The 23,505-nt window shown below is 48.3% G+C and overlaps 3 protein-coding genes across 6 annotated transcripts in view; 2 read left to right on the plus strand and 1 right to left on the minus strand.

Annotated features, from left to right (window-relative positions):
- Positions 1-7,391, plus strand: part of Fam118b (family with sequence similarity 118, member B) — a 47,678-nt gene extending 40,287 nt beyond the window's left edge. For 2 of the 3 annotated variants that reach the window (XM_005378495.2, XM_013511028.1), the window contains exons 5-8: positions 2,382-2,510; positions 3,930-4,215; positions 6,573-6,629; positions 6,872-7,391. In XM_005378495.2, coding sequence (XP_005378552.1) covers positions 2,382-2,510; positions 3,930-4,215; positions 6,573-6,629; positions 6,872-6,885 — 486 coding nt within the window. In that variant the 3' untranslated portion in view covers positions 6,886-7,391. The remainder of the gene's footprint in view (positions 1-2,381; positions 2,511-3,929; positions 4,216-6,572; positions 6,630-6,871) is intronic. The other variant, XM_013511029.1, reaches the window with a different exon arrangement.
- A 261-nt stretch (positions 7,392-7,652) lies between these two features.
- On the minus strand, positions 7,653-13,656 carry Srpr (signal recognition particle receptor (docking protein)). The gene is made up of 14 exons (XM_005378499.2): positions 13,426-13,656; positions 12,735-12,818; positions 12,271-12,434; positions 11,897-12,057; positions 11,500-11,656; positions 11,230-11,383; positions 10,943-11,034; positions 10,729-10,847; positions 10,532-10,618; positions 9,983-10,155; positions 9,674-9,887; positions 9,093-9,256; positions 8,915-9,013; positions 7,653-8,777 (listed from the first exon to the last, which is right to left on the minus strand). Exons 1-14 carry the CDS (start codon positions 13,540-13,542, stop codon positions 8,649-8,651), a joined length of 1,914 nt encoding a protein of 637 aa, XP_005378556.1. The 5' UTR covers positions 13,543-13,656; the 3' UTR covers positions 7,653-8,648.
- A 104-nt stretch (positions 13,657-13,760) lies between these two features.
- On the plus strand, positions 13,761-20,816 carry Foxred1 (FAD-dependent oxidoreductase domain containing 1). 2 transcript variants are annotated; one of them, XM_013511027.1, is made up of 11 exons: positions 13,761-13,891; positions 14,767-14,987; positions 16,032-16,142; positions 16,405-16,523; positions 18,087-18,181; positions 18,435-18,536; positions 18,962-19,038; positions 19,198-19,358; positions 19,506-19,635; positions 19,991-20,095; positions 20,271-20,816. In XM_013511027.1, exons 2-11 carry the CDS (start codon positions 14,814-14,816, stop codon positions 20,523-20,525), a joined length of 1,329 nt encoding a protein of 442 aa, XP_013366481.1. In that variant the 5' UTR covers positions 13,761-13,891; positions 14,767-14,813; the 3' UTR covers positions 20,526-20,816. The 2 variants fall into 2 exon arrangements, with proteins under 2 accessions (XP_013366481.1, XP_005378558.1); XM_005378501.2 differs by having other exon boundaries at positions 13,788-14,027.
- The last annotated feature ends 2,689 nt before the right edge of the window (positions 20,817-23,505 follow it).

Here is a 23,505-nt window from a genome sequence, read left to right on the forward strand (position 1 = left end):
GCATTTTTTTAGAAATATATGAAGACTCCTTTTTGATGATTGGAAGAGCAAGTTCCAGGCTGGGTGGGTGATGTTAACATAGAGAACTGCTTCCTGTTTTTTTTTTTTTATTTTTTTTTTTTTTTTTTTGTGGTACCGGGGATTGAACTCACGACATGGTGCTTGCCAAGCAGGTGCTTATGCCACTGAGCTATATCCCCAGCCCCCAACATTCAGCACTTTTGAAAAATGTAACCCATGTTAAACCTAAGCCTCTATCATACTACTAAGTTAAAATACTGGTCCTTGTCAGCTATAAGAAGAGGAATTCATAAAGTCCCATTTGGCCCTGTGGTTTTTGTAATTTTCTTTACATTTTGTTTTCCTCAGGAACCTACCTTTGTGTCAGTTTAACTCAGCTTAGAACTTAGTCTGCATATTATCTGAATAGAAAAGTCGTTGACCCATTGTTATCCATTGCCACAGTCCTGCCTTTGCCAGAGTAGTAACTGTAATGCTACCCTTGGGCTTTTGTTGACCCAGAAGCCAGGTTTTAAAAGGGAGCTTAGAGCTGGGTGTGGTGGCACACATCTGGAATCCTAGCACTGGGGAGGCTGAGGCAGGAGGATCATTCACTGTGAGTTTGAGGCCAGCCTGTGCTACACAGTGAGACCCTGTCTCAAAACAAAACAAATGAATGGAATTGAATTTAGAAGAATGATGCTGTCAAAACTGGCTTTCCTGGGCCGAGGATTTAGCTCAGTGGTGCAGTGCCTGCCTGGTAAGTGTGAGGTCCTAAGTTCAGTTCCCAGTACAACAACAAAAACTGGCTTTCTCTTGCTCCGTGTTTTGTACCCTCCTCCACCTGTAGGTCTCAATTTAAGTATGCCCTCCCCTGAGAAACCCTTCTCACATGCATGGTAGCCTTTCTTTCATCTGACAGATAGTACTTGATACTTAGCAGGAGTCAGTAATATTTCTGAATTAATAAGTGATAGTCCACAAGGTCGTGAGTTCAAGTCCCAGTACCAAAAAAAAAAAAAAAAAAAAAAAAAAAAAAATAGAATCCAGTGATTTTCTGAAATTCAAAAACAGTGGCTCAAACAATTTCCATGCCATTTCCCATCCCTTCTTTTTTTTGTTTTTTTTGTTTTTTTTGTTTTTCTCCGGTACCAGGAACCGAACTCACGACCTTGCACTTGCCAGGCAGGAGCTTTGCCGCTGAGCTAAATCCCCAGCCCCTCCCATCCCTTCTTCAAAGATCATAGCCAGTTATTCGTGGGCATCAGAAACATGAGGACCTTTTCAAAACTGAAGATGCCTGTGAATCTTGGTATTTTCCTTCTTGTTTCTTCCTTGAGCCTCCATAGCTGCTTTATATTTTTTAGCCCACACCAGGTGCATTATAGAAGTGAAATGTTTTGTTTTTAGCATGCCACCATGAAGGCACACAGTCCCCTGTGATCTCAAGCTAAGCTGGATCAGGCCTGGTTAATACTTGGAAGTGAAAAATCTAATGGCTAAAGCTACTGGGTAGTAGTCAGAATGATGCCTAGTGACACTCAAATTCTAAATCTCTCTACCTGCTGACTTTTTTTGTAATCCATACCCTGTTTCTCCCAAGCAGTAGAAGAGCCCTAGGGCAATGGGACCATGAAATCCAGGTGGCTGCTGTAACCACTGCATTCTGAATGGTGGATCTTCACTGGCAGCCTTTTAGGTTCCTCAGGGGTAACTGATGTGATTCTTATACCATTTTTCAGTTGCCCCATAAGAAACCCCTGAGACAGGGCTGCAGTCATCTGGTAGCCAGGTTAGGGCTCCGTGGAGTATAAGACGACCTTCTTTCTACTGTATGTAGAGACAGGCAACTGGCTGAGCCTTGTGTTTCTACCCTGTGCTTCTTCATGTGGCAACTGGATTCAAAAGTAGCAAAGAGTAAAACAGAACTCATGCCAACACTTTGCAAGCTTTTGCTTGTGTTGTGTTGTGTTTGCTAATGCCTCACCAGCAAAGGCAAGCTGTATGGCCCGCCTAGCATCCCTATGTCCTTGGTACAGGGATGCATGATTTCTTGAGGCCATTACTGAAGCATTTGTCCATAGGTCTCACGTTTGTTACCAGTGGAAAAGGCCGCCATTGTTTCTGCAAATGATGAAAAATTTTAATTTGTGATTGTTATTTTCAAAGAGAAATCACCAGGCTTGCTGCCGTCATTCCTGACAGTCATACCTGAAATGGAAACATAAAAACCACATCAGGTTTTGCATTCTTGTGCTGTGGTATCACGAAGCTGGAGAGTTATGTCGGAAGTCTGGTCCTCAAAACAGCCTCTTGCCCATTGTGACCTTTGAGCAGGTGCTCACCTGCCAGCCTGGTCGAGCTGTGTGTGTGTCATGCAGGTCCTGGAGTGGGCTCAGGAGAAGCGGAAGCTGAGTGTGTTACACATCCATGGGGTCTACACCAACCCTAGTGGCATTGTCCTTCATCCAGCCGGATATCAGAACGTGCTCAGGAACACGGAAGTCATGGTGCGTAGTGCTGATCTTGCTGGGTTTGGGAACTCCTTCCTGGATGCCTCTGTGCCATAGGTATTGAGGGAGTATTTCCTTTTCATTAATCAAAAGCAGGAAGGTCCTTCTTCCTGCCTGTGCCTCTTAGTTTGTGAGTACGCATGGCATCCTGGGAGATACCGAACTTCCCTTCAGGGATCAGGCCTGGGTTTCATGTGTACCTGGTAAGCAGCCAGTGGGCATTGGCATCATCTTCTCACACAGAGAACTCATCAGTGCTGTTTTTTGTTTGATTTGTTAATTCTGTGCCAAAAGTAAATACATGCTGCTGGAGCATAGGTTTTAAAGAGAATTGTGTAAGTGGCAGTGGCTTAGATTGAATTAACTACACTTATTTACACTTGCTGCTCAGTGGAAAACATGGGGGGGAATGAGTTGGGTGATAAAATCAAGGGGTTTTTTTCCTTTGTGTTTGTTGACCTTTTGAGGTACAAGTATTAGAAATATTCTAGCAAGGTGTGGTGGTGCACACCTGTAGTACCAGCACCTAGGAGGCCAAGGAAGAAGGATTGCCAAGAGTTTGAGGCCAAGTTGGGTACATAGTGAGTTGATGGCCAACCTAAACTATGTAATAAGACCCTTAAACAATAAGTATAATAAAAATATCCACGTGTACATGTTTCAACCAGAGATACTTCCTGGCAGGTGATAATGTGGAGAAATTCACTGGCCCTCAACTCCACCCAGCTGAACTCCAGTGAGCTGAGTGTTGTCAAGATTGTGTCACATAGAATAATGTCACATTTGCAGAGTATGGCCAAAGGAAGACCAAGAAATCTGATATTTCTCACAGCATAAGACTTACTCTTTCCAGACATCTGCTTATTCATTCCCTGACAGTGAATGTTCCCTTCAATAAAATAATTTCTACTTTTTTAAAATTTGTGTGTATGTATGTATGTACACACAACATTTACATATAGACATGTCCTAAGTAATCAGACTTTCTTTGAGCACATCTTGTGATGGAATTATCTTCTCTGATGATCTGTGGTTCAGTTTGTAAGGCAAATAAAAGCAATAGGGCCCAGAAAATGAAGATGATATTGAAGACCCACTCCTTGCCTAATGATCTCTGGGCACATACATCTAAAAAACTGGACTACTAGACCACTAGAGCAATGCCAATCCTGTGGAACAGATTACAGAGGATGCAGAAGAATGCATGAAAAGTAGATACATTTTATCTAGGTAAAGAGTAATAAACAGATCAGCGTGCGTGGAATCATCAGCCTATGTGGAGGGTATTGCCCTCTTCAACCTTGGGTAATTGGTCTTCATAATTTGCAAAATACGACAGTTACATAACTCGTGACTTTTTTTGTTTCAGACATGTCTTGTGTCTGTGCGTGATCATGTTGTTTCTTTTCCCTCAAGAGAGAGATTCAGAAGCTCTATGAAAACAAGTCGTTTCTCTTCCTGGGCTGTGGCTGGACTGTGGACGACACCACTTTCCAGGCACTCTTCCTGGAGGCCGTCAAGCATAAATCTGACTTAGAACATTTCATGCTGGTTCGGAGAGGAGATGTAGACGAGTTCAAAAAGCTTCGAGAAAACATGCTGGACAAGGGGATTAAGGTTATCTCCTATGGAAGTGACTATGCTGATCTTCCAGAATATTTCAGGCGACTGACCTGTGAAATCTCCACGAGGGGTAAATTAGGTGAGATGCATTTGGTGACAAAGGGATGGGACAGCGGAGAGTCCCAGTCCTTCAGCACCTGTGTGTTTGTGATGGGTAAAATTATTGCTAGGACGAGGGAGGGAGTGCTTGGCCAGATTGTGAAGGAGAGTCATAGTCACAGACGAAGGCAGGCCGAAGGCCTACTCCAGCAGTGCAGTATGGATGCGGGAGGAATGAGGTATGGATGTTCATCCTCACTGGTTAACAGAGAGATACAATTCAAAGTAAGATTTTAAAACACTATCATTCAGTTTTGGCTAAGGCTGTGAGGCGAGAAATTTTTTCATGGACGGTCAGTAGAAATGTAAAATTAGTACACTGCTTTTATGAAGATACATTTAACATGTTTCTAAAAAGCTTTGACCCAGAAATCCCAGCAGTACAATTTATCATAGAATAAATTTCTCTTAAGGAAATTGTTGAGTCAGGCATGGTAGCACACACCTGTAATCACAGGACTCGGGAGGCTGAGGCAGGATTGCATGAGTTCAGAGCCAGCCTGAACTGTGTATAAAAACAAAAACTTGGCATCTAAGGTGACCTGATCATTAGGAGTTGTGTCAAAATAACTATTTATGTGTCAGTGGATTAATGAATTACAAGGGATTTTTCTTTTCCCCCTGGAGTTTTCTGAAGTGCTGTCTGAGTTTCACATTATTAATTCCTTTGATGACAACTGAAAATCCTTAATTTTTACAAACATAGAATGCCTTAATGACATAACTTTGAGGAGAGCCACTTAGTAGGAAGCATACCTAGCTATGAACAGAATTTGTGGCATTCTACAACATACATGATTTTTGTTATTAATGAGATTAAATACAAACAGCTGGGCATAGCGGCACACTCCTATAATCCTAGCACTTGGGAGGCCGAGGCAGGAGGATTGTCACAAGTTTGAGGCCAGCATGGACTAATGAGTTCAAAGCCAGCCTGAACTACATAGTGAGACCCTGCCTCAAAAAAATCAAAACAGCCAGGCATGGTGGTGCACATGTAATCCCAGCACTTGGGAGGCTGAGGCAGGAGGATTGTTACGAGTTCAGGACCCTGTCTCAAAAAAAAAAACAGAAATGAAAAAAAGTAAATGCAACAGAGAAGCAGTTTGTAAACTGGGGATTGAAGCCACAGCCTTTGTTCTGAGCTACAGACCAGCATTTTTTTTTTGAAACAGGGTCTCACTACTGAGAATGAAATAAAAGTCTTCACAAATGAAATAAAACACCCTGAGTTTTATTTCTGCTTACCAGGTACACATGAAACCCAGGCCTGATCCCTGAAGGGAAGTTCGGTATCTCCCAGTTTTAAACACCTTTTATTTCACCCTGAGTTCAGGGTGCCCTTGAACTCACTGTAACCCAGGCTGGCCTTGAACTTGGGTGATCCTTCTGCCTTAGCCTCCCAAGGATCAGGAGTACAGACATGTGCCACCATGCCTGGCCTCTAGTTTTCTGTTGTGAGAAATTTCGTAATGAGTGACAGCATCTCTAGTATTTACTTTGCCAGTAATTTCCTTCAGATGAGTTTTTGGTATAATAGGTCAGAGCCAGAGATGTAGCTCAGCAGCGCAGCGCCTGTTTAGCAAGCATGAGGCCCTGTTTGATTCCTGGTACCAAAAAAGAAAATAGAAAAAATAATAATAGGTCAAAGGACAAGAACATTTTAATGGTTGATAAATATTGCTGAATTGCTAAGAAGGGAATACCAATTTGTTTTAGTGCCATGTCTGTTTATATTTTAACTAAATTGATTATATTTTCTTCCATGTACTTAGTTACTTTTTCCTATACTATTATCTATCCAAATATTGTTCAGTAGAATTTTCCATGATAATAATACCCTATAATCTTCACTGTCCTATCAGAGCCACAAACCACATATAGGTATCAAGCCCTTGAAATGTAGCCAGAGAGCAGAATTGTTAATGAAATTTGAAGCTAGCCATAGGTGGCTGGTTGTCACATATTGGACAGCATAACCTATTTTCTATTGATGGTATGTCTGCTGTTTTTCACTCTTCTATTTGGTTGAATTTGCTGACTCATATGCCCCCCACCCTTGATCAAATAGAATTTAACTAAACTTGGTAAAATACTACTTAAGGATGGCAGACACTTTGCCTATGATAAAGTGTTTCCTTCACAAGTGAAGTAGGTACACTAAGGAACTTCAGTGTTTCCGTTATTTAATAAGGGTCTGAATACTGAGTTTATTCTCCTACCTCATTTTGTCTCATTTCTAGATGCCATCCTTCTTAGGCATACCACATCCCCTTAACTCCCTGTAGATGGTGTTCTTGCTAATGTCTGACAGTGACTAATGCACTTTGTGTTTAGCAGGGATGGTGAGAGGCCAGCTAAATGGCTCATCTGCAGCACATGGTGAAATAAGAGGTATACTATTCCCTATTCTTTATCAATCTGTCAGCAGAAAGTTTTCTAAAACTTTGTAAAACTTGTGGAGAATAATGATTACTCCCACCTTGTTAAGGATTCTATCTTTTCCTATCATCTATTACAAGATTTCTAGAATCTCCCATCTTGATTTCTGAAGGCGTGAGACTGACTTGCAGCTTTAGATGTATAAACATTTGTGAAGACTTTTATTTCATTCTCTGTCTTTTCTCTCTCCACAGGCTATAGTACATGAACGAGCTAAAGAAATCGCCACCATTAGACCAAGCTGTAAGGCCCTACTGTGGACAGTGTTTAACAAGCAAACCTAAGAGAACCCAACACAGCTCCAGAAGTACCAGTACCTAGAGGTTCAAGTTCTGGGGTAGGCTAGGGGAAAACGTTCCAGCTTTTCCTTCATGCCAAGTGGCTCTTGATCCTCTGCTTCCTGAGCAGCTGAAGAATACCTAAGTGGCAGTGGAATCCGAGTGCGGCCCCCCAGCCCCAGGCTGACGCACTTGTGTCCACAGCAGACTAGTGTGTGACCTCCGCTGATGGTGGCTGTGGCTCTGCATGAAGGACTTGGGGAGCTCGAAGTCATGAGTCAGTGGGGCTCTCGTTGCAGTTTTGTACTCTATACTTGGTTTTTCAATTAAGCTTAATGGCTTTTTTAAAACATGACTTGAAGCTCTAGTTTTCTAGCTCTTTTACATTGTACAGTATTTTACATAACTGAGTTGTATTAAAAGGCTTGTTCATTTACTTGTCAGGGCCCTGGCTCTACTTTGAGAGTCACCATAGGAAACAACTTGCATCAAGGTGCAACAAAAACTAATTTTTCTAATGCCACTTAAATTTTAAAAGTTCTGTTCTTTAATGTTAGGGTAATCTCATCTGATTACTCAGAGCATTGCCTATTCCTGCTTTGTTTTCCTCCTTACCATATATCAGCCCTAAAACTAGTTAGTGTGATTTGAGATTTTAGTTCTGAATCCCACATAAAATAACTTCAAGACCAAAGAGTTTATTTATGAAATTTATTTTCTCATATAAATTATGTATTTCTCTGGGCAGACAGCCTTCACCTTATTGCACTAACAGCACATCTGTAATACCAAGCTACAGGACAGGTCTTAACAAGAGGTTTGTGTTCGTCAATGTAGCACTTGTCTACCAGGCACTGTAGAAGAGAGGGTGAGGAAAAGCCAGGGCCTGCTCAAGGGGAAAAGGGTAGGGTGGGAAGAAGGCAATGGGTTCCCTCCTGAAAACTGGTTTTCTCCCAGGAAGGGGCACATGCAAAGCTTACATCTGGATTCTGGGAGGCGAAGGAGCTGAAGTCTGAGAAGCCCAATGCAACACTGCAGCTTGGCTCCCTGTCTGAGGGAAGCAGGGACTCACCCTGCACTCATTTTTAACAAATCACTCTGGCCTAGCTGATGCTCTGGGGAAACCATGGGGTGGGGTTCATCACCAGATTTAGAATTAGCAGCAATTAATAGGCTGTACACTGCCACAGTGAGGTGGGTATCATCCTGGCACCTGGGACCTGAAAGGTATATATATCCTAAGGACAGGTGCCACTCAGGGCCCAGGGCTGGCCTAGCAGAGTCTCTTAACTTAGTGGAGCCGGCTGGGATTGCAAACTGCTCCTTAGGCTCAGATACCTCTAGGCCCACCTTAATTGTCAAAACTCTGGTGTTGGGTCTTCCAACCATTGGTCAAAGCTGTAATGAGACTGAGTCTGGAGGCAGAGTGAAGGGGATGCCTGAGTAGGAGGGAAGCTCATGGGGAGAAGGCAGGGCGGTAGGCAGTGATTGTAACATGATTAGGCCCTCCTTGCAGGTGGAGGCTGGGCTGAGCAGGGGCGGGGTTTGGAGGAGCTACACAACCTGGAGCTCCCCTTGCTCTGCCTTTGTACTACACTGAAGACAAATTGCTCACATACTCTAAAGCACATTCTTGATATAGGGACAGGGGCATTTTGGGGAAGTGGCAATTTGGTATTAGGCGAGAGACACGTTAAGCCTTCATGAGGGCAGCCACCACAGCCTTGGCGTTGAGACTGCGCAGATCACAGTAGGTCTGGCCAGTGCCCACAAAGACGATGGGTTTGCTTGTGATGTACGTCATAGAAATAGCAGCTCCCACCTGGAGTAGAAAAGGGATAGCAGTCAACTCAGTCCGTCTTCTCACTCACACTCTCGGTAACAGAAAGCTTCAGAGCCTGCAGATCCTGAAAGCCTCAGCTCCCTCCAGGTTCTCTGTCCCATGTCATCCACATTTACCTTGTCATCGATGGTGTCAAATTTGGTTAGGACGATTCCATCAATGAGCCGAGGTGTCTGAGCCATAGAATGGTCAGCCAAGGCTCTGTTGAACTTGACCTAGAAAGAAAAAGGTGATGTAAGAACCACCCAATTTGCCAGTTTTGCATTACAAATGAAACTAGGCCTCAGCCCTCACCAGCTGATCCACGGCTTCATTGCCTACTAAGGCCTCCCCCACAAACAGCACCAAGTCAGGTGTATTGACAGTAATGAGTTTGGCCAGGGCAGTCATCAAGGGGGCATTATCTTGCATGCGGCCAGCCGTGTCCACCAGCACCACATCAAAGCCTTGGTTACGTGCTAGAGAGAGAGACAGAGTCGTCAACTCAAACACTCAGCTGTAACACACACACATACTGACTGCCAGCCTCCTAACAAGCTGTCACCTAGCACTATGGAAAACTTACTGTTTACTTAGGCTCTGGGTTTGGTCCCACGGTGATATGGGGGGAACCTGTCCTGTTCTGAACCACTACCAAAACCATTCTGGGAAAGGATGACAACAGGATAAAGGTGACCAAATTCAGGTTCCTTTGGCCTGGGATACTAGCTTTGCCTATAACTATACACACTACCCGAAAGCAGAGCCCAGCAAGTAACCCTGACTTTTCTCTGTTGCTAAGCAGTTAAGTTTATAGTAGTGTGAGCCTGATTATCTGAGAATTCTAAGGGAACCCAAAGAGGAAAAGGGGCCCCTGCACTTCTTGTGCACTGTACCAAAGGCAATGGCTTCCATGGCGATGCCAGCAGCATCCTTGCCATAGCCCTTCTCAAACAGCTGCACCATCGTGCGGCCACCATGCTTCTCAGGCGGGTGTAGGGTACTCAGCCGCCGGGTGTGTGTACGAAGCTGCTCCACAGCCCCAGCCCGGAAAGTATCACAGGCAGCAATCAGGACACTGAAGCCGTTCTCTAACAGCCAGAAGGAAATCTGTAACAGTAAAGAAAACTGTCACCTTGAACTGGGTTCCAAGATGGAGAATAAAGTGCAGTAGTGACTGTGACAGGCTAGGGAACTGCACCAACCTTGGCAAGATTAGTAGACTTCCCCACTCCGTTAACACCGCAGAAGGTGACAACATAAGGGCGCTGGCGACGCTGCGCATCCATGATATCCCGGAGCATGTCCACACGACGCTGGGGCTGCAGAATCTGCACCAAGGACTCCTGCAGCGCTTGCTTGACTGTGGAAGTCACCGCTGCAAAAGGGAGGTGCAAAAAGCACAGCTATGAAACCTAAAAGATGTACTCAAATATCCAGCTTGCTGGGCATGGCAGTGCATGCCTGAAATCCCAGCTTCTGGGGAGGCAGAGGCAAGAGGATGCTGAGTGGAGGTCCAATGTAGTAATTCAGAAAACAAAGACACTTTTTTCAGCTAAGGGGTCTAGGACCATGTTAGGATCTTGTCCCAGGAATCAAGGCCATGCTGTTGAAGCAGTTTTTAAGCATTCAGTCCAGTAACTCTTGAGTAAGTTCTATAATACAGGCTTACAAGTTAAAGAATTTGCTGTAAGTCATACACCCAGGGAGGGCGAACACTTTGTATAAGCACACTCAGACTTATAGATACTTACTACTAAATGTCCCCATCACCTTCCCTTCCAGCTTGTTGGCAACAGATTCACAAAGCTGGAGAGCAATGTCTGCAGCCACATTCTTAGCTGAGAAGAGAGAGATAATGGTGTGAGAATTCTTTGTCAACAATGATTAATCCCATAGTTCAGCTCAGAAACTGGGTTCTGCTCCCAACCATCCCGGTCTCAGAACTTACCGATGAGATGATCACGCATCTTGTCCAGCACAGACTCCATGTCTTCACGACTCAAACTCTTGGAACCCACAAGGCCCTTCAGCATCCCAAACATGCCACCAAGAGTACCCTTGGTAGCACTGTGGGTACAGGATCACAAACACGCATAAGCCACAGGCAGGAGTTGGGGCCTGTCACTCCTGCACCTGTACCTACCACCCACCTGAAATCCTACCTAGGTTTGGTGGAGTTTGGCGCAGCCCCTTCATCATCTGAGCTGCTGCAATCCAGATCCTGAAGCTGCCCCCCAGGCCCAGTCCCTCGAATCTGGCAGATGTAGAGAAGATGAGGTCAGAACACAAACTCAGAGGGCAAAAAGCCCAGGGTTTACCCTGTCCACAGTGGAGACAGGGAGGTTCCAAATGTAATTCACCCCTTTGCTCAAATGAATCCTGGTATTGCCCTCTTGGTCTCTACTTCTTTCCAAATTTCTAATTAGTAGACCTTCACTCTGCCTCTCACCAAGTTGATATCCTCCGACAGAGCAGCCTCTGGGGTTCCGTTGGTGGTGGGAGTACTGTAATCCAAGACTTCCTTGTTAGCACAGCCACCTAGTTCCCACACTCGGGGTGCTTTTTTGCCCTTCTCCTTTGGAGCATCTGACTTCATGGACTTGCTGTAAAGGGTCACAGACAAAGGGTTGTGGTGAAGGAAAACAATGAGCTAGGAACAGCTTGCTGGCATCCAGTATAGCCAGGTTGCAGTCTTTAGAAGTAATGGACAAACGCTAACCTGGATTTGTCCATACCCCTCCCGTGCTTCTGAATGAACTCCTCTCTCTTCCTGCGTATCAGCTCTTCTTTGGAAAGTTCTCCGTTCTCAGGCCCCACAGGGAGACCTGACTTTTCTGCTGGGGGTGCTTTGCTGGTAGCCAAAGGGCCATCAGAACCTGTTATGAGAAACTTCACTGAAGAGGACCCAATCCCCACCAACTAGACAATGGCTAGAAGTCTTCCAGATCCTTAAGAGGAAACAGCCCATACACCTTGGGGATGAAGCCCTAGGGACAATGGTGAAGGTGGTGAGCATATGAGGGAGGCAAGCAATGGCAAAAGGAAGCAACACCTCAGTCCTGAGCACCACAGTAACACCTTTCATGCCCCAGCATAGCCAAGCGGCTCAAGCACACCTTCTTTTTTGGCCCCCTTTTTTTTGCTGTTCTTTGCTTTTTCCTTGGGCTTTTCGCCTCGTGTTTCAATCATGGACCTCACAGGTTTTTTGGCCTTTTCAGAATCTTCAAATTTCTTCATTGTAGTGGGAGCACGGATTTTACTGCTCTCCTCTGCTTCACTGAAGGGAAAAGAGAATGGTTTACCTCTCTACCCCATGCTGGAGAAAAATATAAAAATCCAGAGAAAGGACCCTCATCCCAAAAGGACATGACAGAAATGGGCAGCAAAGCTGGAGTGATTTTGAACACCCAATTTACTGTCCTTGAACCACCTTCAAGAAGGGAGCTCATCAAGTCATGGAAACTGACTTTGGAAAAGGGAGGCCTCTCACCGAAGGAGCCGAAGGAAGTCATTTTGGAAATCAAAAGTGCCATTCAATAGACTTAAAGCACTCTGTTGTTGGATCTCAGTGCGGTATTTGTCCCGAAACAGCCGGTGCACGTCATCTATCAATTTGTCTACGTATGTCAGTGTTAAGATCTTCTGGAAACCAACCTGTTTAGGGAAGGAAACAGCCAACAGATCTGTTTACATGCTAGCCCAGAATGGAGGCACGCCAACTGAACCTAGGTCTCCAGAGATAGGATCAGCCACCTGGCAGTTTTCCCTGTCCTGAGAGGCAGCCAAGCTCTCTCTGCCTGGTCCAAAAGTTGCCTTTCCTCCCCTCCACCTACCCAGTTTTCTTAGTTACTTCAGCACTTAGCTGGGTGCAATTAATCAGGGTTTTTTCTTAATGACTGTTAAGGACTATGTTGAAAATGTAACCACTGTCCCCTCAAAATACCCACCACTTACCACAAACACCAGCTCAAACTGGTTGTCCAGTTTGTACTTGAGTGTGAGGGCCTCATGAGTGAAGGAGTTGTTACCTCCCCGTTCCTGGAAAAAAGATTGTGTCTCAGGCTTTGAGCTATCCCACAAAAACCAGACTTGGACCCCTGAATTACCTTTGGGAAATACTAAACAACCTTCCAAAGTGAAATCTGTCCCCAGGACAAGAAGATGTTGGGGCATTTCTCTGTGACACCGCACCAGAAGGAAAAAGAGATACCAAGTTGGGGGTGAGGAAAAAGACTGCCAAGGCAAGTCAACACACGTGGGAGCCAGAAGGGAAGTCATCGTATATAAACAATCCGGTCCACTAGCAGTTGTGCACCATTTAGTTTCTTAAAAGGTGTTTTCTCATCCATAATCTCTCCAGGCTTTGAAATACCAGAAAATCAAGCTGCTGAGGGTAAGTGGAGACAAGAGAGGGAAACACCAAGAGGCGCAGGATTCTGGCTACAGTCCCCCATTACTGGGGGGTCGGGGGGCGTCGCAAAGTTGCGACGAGGACAAAGCAAAGTAGTGTCCGGATGACCAGTGAGTAGCCAGTCTGTTGTGGGCTGGAGGATGGGAGAGAGGCGCAGAATCATTTTTCGAAGGAGAACTATGGACGGGGTCAGGGAGAGAAGAGCCCGGAGTTCGGATTCCGCGGGGGAGATACCTGCAGCAGCACGGAACGAATCAACGCGTTAACGGGCCCGGTGCAAGAGTCGCTCACGCCCTGGAAGCACCAGAGCACAAGGCCGCCCTTGGAGAAAATGGTGAAGAAGTCGAGCATGGCGGCAGCGAGAGAGGAGCTGGGACCGGCGCCGGGAACTCGGGCCGCGATCGCCGCCGCTTCCTGCTGCGCCAAGCGCTGGACACGTCACACCAGCGGCCCCGGAAACCAGCTCAGCAGCACTTCCGCTGGGGGCGCCGGGTTCTCTTCCAATCGCTTCCCGAGGGCGCGCAGGACTGACGTAGACTAAGAGTGGGCCAATGAGGGGTAGGCAGACCTTGGGCGGGGCTCCCGGCGAGGTCACGAGGCGGGACGGCTGCCTATAGCGCGGAGAGGTGTGGCCTGGAGGGACCGCTGGCCAATGGTCGCGCTCTCTTGAACTCGTGGCTGTGGCGCTGGGGATACCCTGGTAATAGGAGTATGGGGTAGGCAGCTCTCAGACGGGCGCGGCGCAAGAGACATGTTTCGGAGGGTGCTGCGAACGGGCCTGGGCCAGAGCCTCTTGATCCGGGGACTAGGCACGCGCAGTGGAAACTCCAGTCTGGGTAAAGCCGAGGGTATCGTGGTTCTCATGTGACCTTAGGGGCCCACGCTGGCCGGACTGTGGGCAGACTGGGGAAAGTTTGCCTGCCAAAGCTCTTAGAGCCCCTGACAGGTGTATGGATACCGAGGCGGCGGTTCCGAAGGGACACATCACACTTAAAAGGAGGTTTGCAGGTGGTGATCGGTATCCACGGATGTCTAAGATAAGGTGCCTGTTAGAGGGAGCTGCAGGGTAGTGTGCCAGCGCCTCTTGTCCTGTGGGTCTGGGATACCCTAGTAGAGATGACCGTGCACTTGAATGTTGTTTTGTTTTGTTTTGTTCTTTTGGTACCGAGAATCGAACTCAGGACCTTGAGTTTGCCGGTTAGGCGCTGTGCCGCTGAGCTATATCGGTGGTGACTTGACTACCTTGAGTCTGACGCTTAAGTGCAAAAGAAGTTTGTTCAGAAGATAATTATATGGCAGTCACTTAGCCTAGGGAGAGAGTGGAAAGTGCTAATTTTAGGAAGTTGAATACTGCAGTGCAGGGCATAATGCATGACCGGGCAGCTTGACTGTACGTGGACCATCTAGCAAAGCTGTGACAGTACTGCTGGGTGAGAGTTGACTTTATGAGAAAGGATGACGGTGAGGACTTCCAACTCAAGTGTTTACTCAGCTCACCTTTTGCTGTGCCCACCTTCTGAACCCCACCACCCGGCAAAGAGACATAGGCCTTCTAAACATAACCTCATCCCACAGGCTGGGATGGAAATGTGTCGGAGATTAAGAAGAAGATCCGCTCGCTCATGCCTGGAGAGCCCCACAACTTCCTGTATGACACCAAGCACCTGCCACCCGAACACTCCGATGTGGTGATCGTGGGGGGTGGCGTGGTTGGCCTGTCCGTAGCCTATTGGCTGAAGAAGCTGGAGAAGAGACGAGATGCCATTCGGGTGCTGGTGGTGGAACGAGACCAGACGGTGAGGTCTGGGGTAGGGTAGGATCGTGAGGGGGGCAAGGAGGACTCCAGGGGCAAGGGAAGAGGAGGGGAAGACCTCAGTCCTCGGAGGTCCAGAGGACAGCGACTGTGCTTTGGACTTTAGACCTTGTTGAGACATAGTCTCGGTTTCTTCTTCCCTCAAACCAGGATCCTTGACAATAAGATTTTTGCTTTTGAAAGCAGATTCCACATTGTTGGATATTTCCAGATCACAAAGGTCTGGCCAAAAGACCTTGCATTTTGGGTTATTAATTAATGTAAACAGCTGTCTCAACTTTCTTTTAGATTGCATTGTTTTTGAGATTTTGTTTTGTGAATGAGAAAAGGAGAGTCTTGCTATGTAGCCTAAGTATGTATCACCATGCCTGGCCACATTCTGTTACTTTTGAGGTTTCTGCAGTTTAGTTTCTATTTACCATTCACTGTCTAGCCATAAGTCTTGGTACTTGGTCATATCTCATTTTCTTTTTTTTGGTTTTTCTCCGGTACCGGGAACCGAACTCACGACCTTGCGCTTGCCAGACAGGCACTTTGCCGCTGAGCTAAATCCCCAGCCCCCATATCTCATTTTCTAAGTAGTAATCACGTGTTAATTTCTTACTTTTTACCATTAGTGTTTTCTTTCATTGTGTCCAGTCTTTTTTTTGAGACAGGATTTTGATACGCAGTTCAGGTTGGCCTTAAACTCCCTTTGTAGCCCAGGCTGTCGTTCAGCTCACAGCAGTCCTCCTGCCTCAGCCATAGAGTGCTAGGATTATAGGCATATGCCACCAAGCCCAGCATATCCAGCCCTTTGTAGATGACTGACCCACACTGCTAGGCTTGCTGCCAATGGTGATTTTAACAATGTGTCTTTGGGCTGCTGGGGGAATTGCCTGTGGGTTTCTCCACCCCAACTGCTCTTAGGTTATAAGCTTGCAAAGAGGTTCCCCTTTAACTTCAGGTGTAGAACTCACAGCTCCCACTGCAGCATTCCATTGTGACAGCATATTGGTGTACCTTAGCTTTTCTTGTCTCTCCACAGTACTCAAGGGCCTCCACAGGACTTTCCGTGGGTGGGATTCGTCAGCAGTTCTCCGTGCCTCAGAATGTTCAGCTCTCCCTCTTTTCAATCGACTTTCTACGGAACATCAATGTATGTGCATTGTGATTGGGGGATTGGGACAGTGACACTCAGGGAGAGAAGCAGCCCAGCCTTTGAGAGGAGCCAGGGACTGGGAGTAGTTTAAGCAGCTAGGAGTTAGGACCCTCCCTTCCATTCCCAGAATTGGTGTCTAGAAGGAGACATTCTTCTGGCTTGGGATGCTGGGCCCTAGGAGCTGTGGGTGATTTGGCCAGGAAAGCTTTCCCCTGATTTTCGAAGGCAGCCTCTTTGAGTAGCTTTTCTTCATACACAGGAGCACTTGGCTGTGGTCGATGCCCCTCCCTTGGACCTCCAGTTCAACCCCTCAGGTTACCTGTTGCTCGCTTCAGAAGAAGGTGCTGCCATCTTGGAAAGCAATGTGAAAATGCAGAGGTGGGTGCTCATCCCCTCCCTGAGCTCTTTCTCAGCCTCATGTTTTCAGGGTACTCCAGCAACACTGCAGGAAGAGTGAGGCTAGAGTCGATGAGACAGGCAGCTGCTCTAGGAGCTCAGGCTGTTGGGAAAGACAGGCACAAAACTTTCTGTGCCAAGGGCTCTAGTAGATGAGGACAGAACGCTGCTGTGGCAGACCCTGCGTTTGCAGTCATGAGAACCACCAGGCCTAATAAACTCAACATTCAAGCAGTAGTCCGGAGGGGCTGGGGATTTAGCTCAGCGGCACAGCGCCTGCCTGGCAAGCGCAAGGTCGCGAATTCAATTCCCGCTACCGGAAAAAAAACAGGGGGAAAAAAAAAAAAAGGAGTAGTCCGGGAATATGAGAAGTATTTGGCTTTTTTTTTTTTTTTTTCAGCCCTGGGGATTAAATCCCAGGTCTTCACACTGAACTACATCGGCAGCCCCTTTTTATTTTTTATTTTGAGATGGGGCCTTGCTGAGTTGCCCAGGCAGGACTTGAACTTGAGATCCTCCAGCTGTAGCCTTGCAAGTGCTGGGATTATAAGTGTGCATTACTGCACCTGGCTAGGAATCTGTGTTTTCAAAAGGACCCTTAGTCAAGACCAGCAAGCTTTTTTGTCAAGAACAAAATTTTAGGTTTTGCAAGTCATTCAGGCTCAGTCGCAGCCAGTCAGCTCCACTGTTGTAGCACAAAAACAGCCATAGAAAACATGTAATTGATTAGGCTTGGCTTATTTGCCAAAAACAGGCAGCAGGTTGAGTGTGGCCTTAAGTCTCAAAACGAGTTAAAGTGGACATCTTTGCAGTACATTGTGGCTGGAGGCTTTAACAAACCTTTTCTAAGTTTCACTAGTGTAATATCCTAAATGCTTTACTGCTTTATGGCATTTAACTTTCACAATATCCCCTTTGAGCTGAGCCTGATGGTGTATGCCTGTAATCTCAGCACTTGAGAGGCTGAGGCAGGAGGATCTCCGCAAATTGAGGCGAGCTTGAACTACATAGCCGGTCCCTGTCTCAAAAAAGAAAAAGAAAATTTCCCCATTTTACATATTGGGAAATTCTGCCTGAATGACTAAGGCACGAGGATCCTGGTAAATGGTGGCCTAAGATTTAATTCCAGTTAGGCAGTCTATTTTATGAGAGTGTTTTTTTTGTTTTGTTTTGTTTTGTTTTTTTCTAGCACCTGCCTTTGTCCTAGGCAGTGAAGAGGAGACCGCTTCTGTCAGGTGTAGAAGGAACCCATCTCCCTAGCAAGTCATAAAGGAGCTGGAACAGGAAGGGGAGAAGGAGTTTAGTGTGTTAAACAGAGGTGAAGGTGTAGGGAAAGATAGAGGCTCAGATAGCAAAGAACCTCAGCTGAGTGCCTGGGTCTCTCTCACTCAGCAGGGAGGGAAAATTGAGGAGTTCCAGGCAGAGAAGCTACATAAACGAGCCGGACTCCCCATTTGTGGCATGGGGGTGGGGGAGTCCACGCTCCTGTCCTCCACACACTCATCCTGTCTAATGCATGCACGCAGACCCACACATTTCTCTCAGGCAGGAAGGGGCCAAAATTTGTCTGATGTCTCCTGAGCAGCTTCAGAAGAAGTTTCCCTGGATAAACACAGAGGGAGTGGCCCTGGCATCTTACGGTGAGTGTGCCCCCATGTTGGCAGTCTGGGCAGACCACAGCCATGCTGCAGGAAGGCCACTTGCCTCCTGGTGACGGAGCGTGCCCAGCCACACTGCTTCTCTGTCCTTCGCAGCATTGGACTGCCTGGTCCACCTGGTCCAGATGACCCTTCCCCTAGCTCCCAAGCCCAGAGAAATGTTGGGGCGGCAGGCAGTACGTTGGGAGAGGCAGGCCCTGGTCCCACTGCCTGCTTTCTCCTTCTCTCATTCCAGGGCTGGAGAACGAAGGTTGGTTTGACCCCTGGTCTCTGCTTCAGGGGCTTCGGCGAAAGGTTCAGTCAATGGGAGTCTTCCTCTGCCAGGGAGAGGTGACACGTGAGTGCAGGGACCATGCTCTGTCCTCTAGCAACCAGGCCAAGGCCTTGGCGGGCACCCAGCTTCTCACTCATGTACTAAGCAAGGGCTGGTGAGGGCAAGTCCTGGGCAGCTTGACTGTGCTCCTCACAAGGCTGCTTTGTGACTTGTGACCTGCTTAACAGTCCCAGCACTGTCCTGTCCCAGTGGCCAGGTTTATCTCAGTCACTTGATCTCCACTGGTTTCAGTGTCTATGGGAAAGCACTTATCCTTTAGCAATTTCTCCTTACGATACCAGTGGGATTCCCATTTCCCCACTTAAGGGCCGTTTTCTAGGGGTGGGAGGTATGTATTTCAAATCAAACCCTCACACATGCTAAGCATGTGCTCTACCACTGAGTTATACTGTCAGGCTCTAAGGTCTTGTTATTCCTCTTTCCTGCAGGCTTTGTTACTTCATCAAACCGCATGAGGACCTCAAGTGGGGAGGAGGTGAACTTGAGAAGAATCTATGAAGTCCATGTAAGTCCCTAGGGCCAGTGGCTCCTCATGACTGTCATGGTGTTGGTCTTCCTTCTACCCACTCTCCAGCATGGGTCAAGTGAGGTTCAGGAGGAAGCGTCTCTCTCATGGCACCCCAGTGTGGGCCACGCCTCTTCCCTTACCCTCTGGTGCCTGCAGGTCAAGATGGACAACAGCCTGGAATACCAGCCAGTAGAATGTGCCATAGTGATCAATGCCGCAGGAGCCTGGTCTGGGCAGGTCGCAGAGCTGGCTGGTATTGGGAAGGGGCCGCCCGGCACCCTGCAGGGCACCAAGCTACCTGTGGAGCCAAGGAAAAGGTAGCCTCCCTCAGGGCAGCTGAGGAGTTGGTGAGAGAAGGAAAGAGATGATACAGAAGCTGGTTGTGCACATGTGCGTGTGTAGGTGGGGCGGGGAGGGTCACCAGCCATGCTGTTCTTATGACCCTAACCTCATGGTCATGGCAGGTATGTGTACATGTGGCACTGCCCACAGGGGCCAGGCCTGGAGACGCCCCTGGTTACAGACACCAACGGAGTCTATTTCCGCCGGGAAGGATTGGGCAACAACTACGTAGGTGGCCGTAGCCCCACTGAGGTAAGCTAAGCTGGTGGCAGAGTGGGTACAGGCTGGGAAGGAGACACGGGCTATGAGATAGGCTTTGGGGGCCCCCTGTGCTGTGTTACTGATATTTCAGTGCATTCAGTTAGAATTAGGAATTTTTTTTTTTTTTTGAGACAAGGTCTCAGTATGTAGTGCAGACTGGCCTAGAACTCGCAGCAGTCCTCCTGCTTCAGCTTCCCAAGTGCTGGCATTATAGGCGTGCACATGCTAGACAGAATTGGGATCTTTTATCCTCCCATGCCCCACCTAGTAAAGGGACTGATGATGTGGGTCTGCCTGCACGTCCCAGGCACTACAAGTCTAAGCCTTGTCCCCACCTCTCCCCCAGGAGGAAGAACCAGATCCAGCAGACCTGGAAGTGGACCACGACTTCTTCCAGAACAAAGTGTGGCCCCATCTGGCCCAGCGGGTGCCAGCATTCGAGGGTCTCAAGGTAACTGGCAGGGGTGGCTTTTTCTGTTTGTGTTTGGACAGTGGATAGGATGCATGCCAGTGGAGCATCCTGGTCCCCTTGGACGTGTTGTTGCCATGTTCCCTCCACCTCTGAACCGCTAAGGAATCTGTGGAGACCACGGCCTCGCTGAGGCCCTCATCCTCTGCACCCACAGGTTCGCAGCGCCTGGGCTGGCTACTATGACTACAACACCTTTGACCAGAACGGCGTGGTGGGCCCCCATCCGCTGCTGGTCAACATGTACTTCGCTACAGGCTTCAGCGGCCACGGGCTCCAGCATGCCCTGGGTGTGGGCCGCGCCGTGGCCGAGATGCTGCTGAATGGTCATTTCCAGACCATCGACCTGAGCCCTTTCCTCTTCAGCCGCTTCTACTTGGAGGAGAAGGTCCTGGAGCAAAATATCATCTGAGCTTGGGAGCTCCACAGTGGGCCCCACTGCCCAGGTCCTCCCAGCAGTGTGCCAGGGCCTCGTTCCCTTCCCCATCGTCGTCTCGCTTTGGCCGGGCAGCCCAGCGAGCACAGGCACTGAGCCCCAGGCCAGTAGCAAGGGGCAGGGCGGGACCCTCAGCCTGATCTCTAGCCAGGCCTGTGCCTCCCAAAGTGGGCCAGGGCCTCAAGTCCTGAGCACCCAGCCCAGATGCAGTGACTTGTCTGTGAACCCAGCTATTGATCCATAAATGTGATGAACCCCTTCCCTGCAGTCTTTGGTTCCAGTTTCTTCCTAAGGCAGAAGCTCTCGAAGCATTCCAGAGCCTTCCCTCCTGGGGTGTGGGAACCGCAGCCCCATCCTCCTCCAGGAGCCTTCCCGGCTTCCCGGCGGTGAGCGTCTCTGTGAGCTAGTGGCCTGTCCTGAGTCCCTGCAGTGACGTGGGTTGTAGAGGGAGGAGGGGGTGCTCACTCATCTGTATGTGTATACTCCACGTGTATTCAGGGTTACATCCTGGAGATACAGCAGCAAGCAAAGCACAGCAAGGTGCTCAGCCCTCCAGAGCAGGCAGCAGTGAACACTGCAGGGCAGGCCCCAGACAAGGTTGCCTCTGCCAGGGAGGAGTCTGTCCGTGGTGCTTCCCAGGGTGCTGACCTCCAAGCCGAAGCAAAAGGACAAGCAGGGCGGACTCACTCGGCACAGGGAAAACCTCGTTGGAGGCCCAGAGCGAAGATTACAGATTCAGAGGCTGCGGTAGCACAGTACTTAGACTGGGTCATTCATAACCAATAGCTGTTGGCTGCTCGAAGTTCTAGGGGCTGGAAATTCCAGGATGCTCATTGATGATCTGGTAAGGGCTGGCTGCTTCAAAAATTCAAATTCTCGATGCATCCTCAGCAAGAATAAGGCAGCTCCTGTCCTGCTCTTTTAAAACAGGATCTGTCTGTGAAGTTCAGGCTGGCCCTGGACCCACAGGCTGATCTCAGACTTGCAGCAATCCTCCTGCCTCAGCCTCTCAAGTGCTGGGATTACAGGTGTGCACCACCACACCTAGCTGATCCTCTTATAACCCGCTCTGATCCCACTTATGTAGGGAGAGCCCTCAGGATTTAATCATTCCCCAAAGGTCCCACCTTTTAATACTATCATGTTGAGACCTAGGTTCCAACACAGGAATTTCGGGAGGATACCAGCATGTAGACCATAGCAGGATTCCCGGTGACCTGGGGTTCAACCCCCAGTACTGTAAAAAGCAAAACAATCACCCTGTAGTTTAGTGGTACAGTCCTTGCCTAGTACATGTGAGGCCCTGGGCTCAATCCTCAGCAGTGGAAAAATATCAAAGGAAAGGAAATCAGCCCAGCTGTCTGTGGGTAACAGATGAGGACATCAAGGCAGGCAGGGAGGCTAGGCGGATGCTGGTGCTACAGCCTGCGCAGCAGAGACTTGAACCGTCATGGTGAGGAGTAGGTAGCGTCCAGAGGTGACAGCCACAGCAGAGTGGGGCCCAGTGACTCCCAGGCGTGTGGCCCGACAGCTTGCTGGACAGGAGGCCTCCTGGGGAGATGAGGGCCAACAGGAGCAAGTGGGGTTCTCCACGGGGGCTGGATTGACTAGACAGAGTCAACATCAGGGAACAGGAGGAGAGTAAGAGCGGGCAGCCACGAACGACGCAGAGGGACCCTGCCCACCTTAAAGGACAGAGCACAAAGGAAGACGCCAAAGAGGTGCCTGGGGCAGGAGAAACCCAGCAGAGGATGGTAGCAAGGCAAGGAGGAAGTGGCCACCTACAAAACGAAGCATGTGAGTGGCCAAAGACCCAGGACCCAAGGGAGGCAGAAGAGGAAGAGCCAGAACCCGTGCTGAAAGAAGGAAGGAACTTGCCAAAGGGGGGTAGAGATGGGACAGGCCAAAGGACATCCACTTACTGCCCCTTAAGGTAGTTTATAGGGTGCCCCGTAGTCACTGTGCCTTCGGCACAGTCATCCCACTCTCAGGGCCCAAGAGAAGAGGCCTTCATCCAGCTCCACACCCAGAGGCTGTGCCCTTCTACGCCAGTGCTGTACAGTGTTTATGAAGAGTGCAGTCTGCAGTCCTCCACTCCTACACAGCTTTATTCTGTCTCATGGGAGAGTGAGTGTAGTGGCTCATGCTTGTAATCCCAGCACTCTGGGAGGCTGAGGCAGAAGGAACCCAAACTCAAGCCTAGCCTGGGTAATATAGCAATTTGGTGAGGCCCTGTCTTAAAATTAAATATAAGCAAATACATTTATAGCAACACGAGCCACCAGAGTCCATAATTCTGATGAGAAAAGGTAATATTGAAATGTTATGTGTGAACAACCCAAGGGCAAACTGCCTCTTAGGCAGGGCTGTGCACCCATTGGGCTAGCTGTTAAAAAAAAAAAGAAGAAATCAGATTGGAGAGGAGGGCAGGAACCTTAGGTCTACACACCAGCTCCCCTACTCCCTGCCTTCCACGTGCCTCCCTGGGGTGGTGTTTCCCACACTGGCACACGGGTGAATACTGCTCAGGAAGGTCGTATAAAGATTTCTTCTACAGTGAAAAAGTTTTGGGAACCACTACCTTTCCATGTTGTATTATCGCCATGCTCACAAATATCTTACAACTCAAAGATGAGGGGCAAAGGAGTCGCCCAGCCTTGTTTAACCCAGGACTTGCCAACATCTGGCCTGCGCCTTGCGCCTTCTCACTGTAGCTCTACCTGTCCTTGTCACCAGCTATGGGAATCACTGCCCAGTGGGGCAAAGCACGTTGCTTGGTGTCACACCCTGCTTTCAGTGTCACGGGCATCAACAGAAGGGGCTTGCAGCTTCTGGGGTGCAGGTCCCCTGGGGCTATGACCTCACAGCTGCCGCTCTGAGCCCCATTCTCCTGCTTCCCTTATCCTGTGCGTTTGGGGAAAAGCATTTACTCTCAGAAAGGCTCATCGTTTTCAAC

The sequence above is a fragment of the Chinchilla lanigera genome, unplaced genomic scaffold, assembly GCF_000276665.1.
Source record: "Chinchilla lanigera isolate Chin_1 unplaced genomic scaffold, ChiLan1.0 scaffold00011, whole genome shotgun sequence".
NCBI lineage: Eukaryota > Metazoa > Chordata > Mammalia > Rodentia > Chinchillidae > Chinchilla > Chinchilla lanigera.

Bases quoted from the DNA above. Each gene is read 5' to 3' on its own strand.
- Foxred1 (XM_005378501.2), top strand. From the start codon at position 13,943: ATGTTTCGGAGGGTGCTGCGAACGGGCCTGGGCCAGAGCCTCTTGATC. The intron at 18,182-18,434 runs GTGAGTGTGCCC...CTCTCATTCCAG, and splicing joins AGTGGCCCTGGCATCTTACG to GGCTGGAGAACGAAGGTTGG. The intron at 18,537-18,961 runs GTGAGTGCAGGG...TCTTTCCTGCAG, and splicing joins CTGCCAGGGAGAGGTGACAC to GCTTTGTTACTTCATCAAAC.
- Srpr (XM_005378499.2), bottom strand. From the start codon at position 13,542: ATGCTCGACTTCTTCACCATTTTCTCCAAGGGCGGCCTTGTGCTCTGG. The intron at 10,848-10,942 runs GTAGGATTTCAG...CTGTACCCACAG, and splicing joins CCAAACTCCACCAAACCTAG to TGCTACCAAGGGTACTCTTG. The intron at 10,156-10,531 runs GTAAGTATCTAT...TCCCTTTTGCAG, and splicing joins GGTGATGGGGACATTTAGTA to CGGTGACTTCCACAGTCAAG.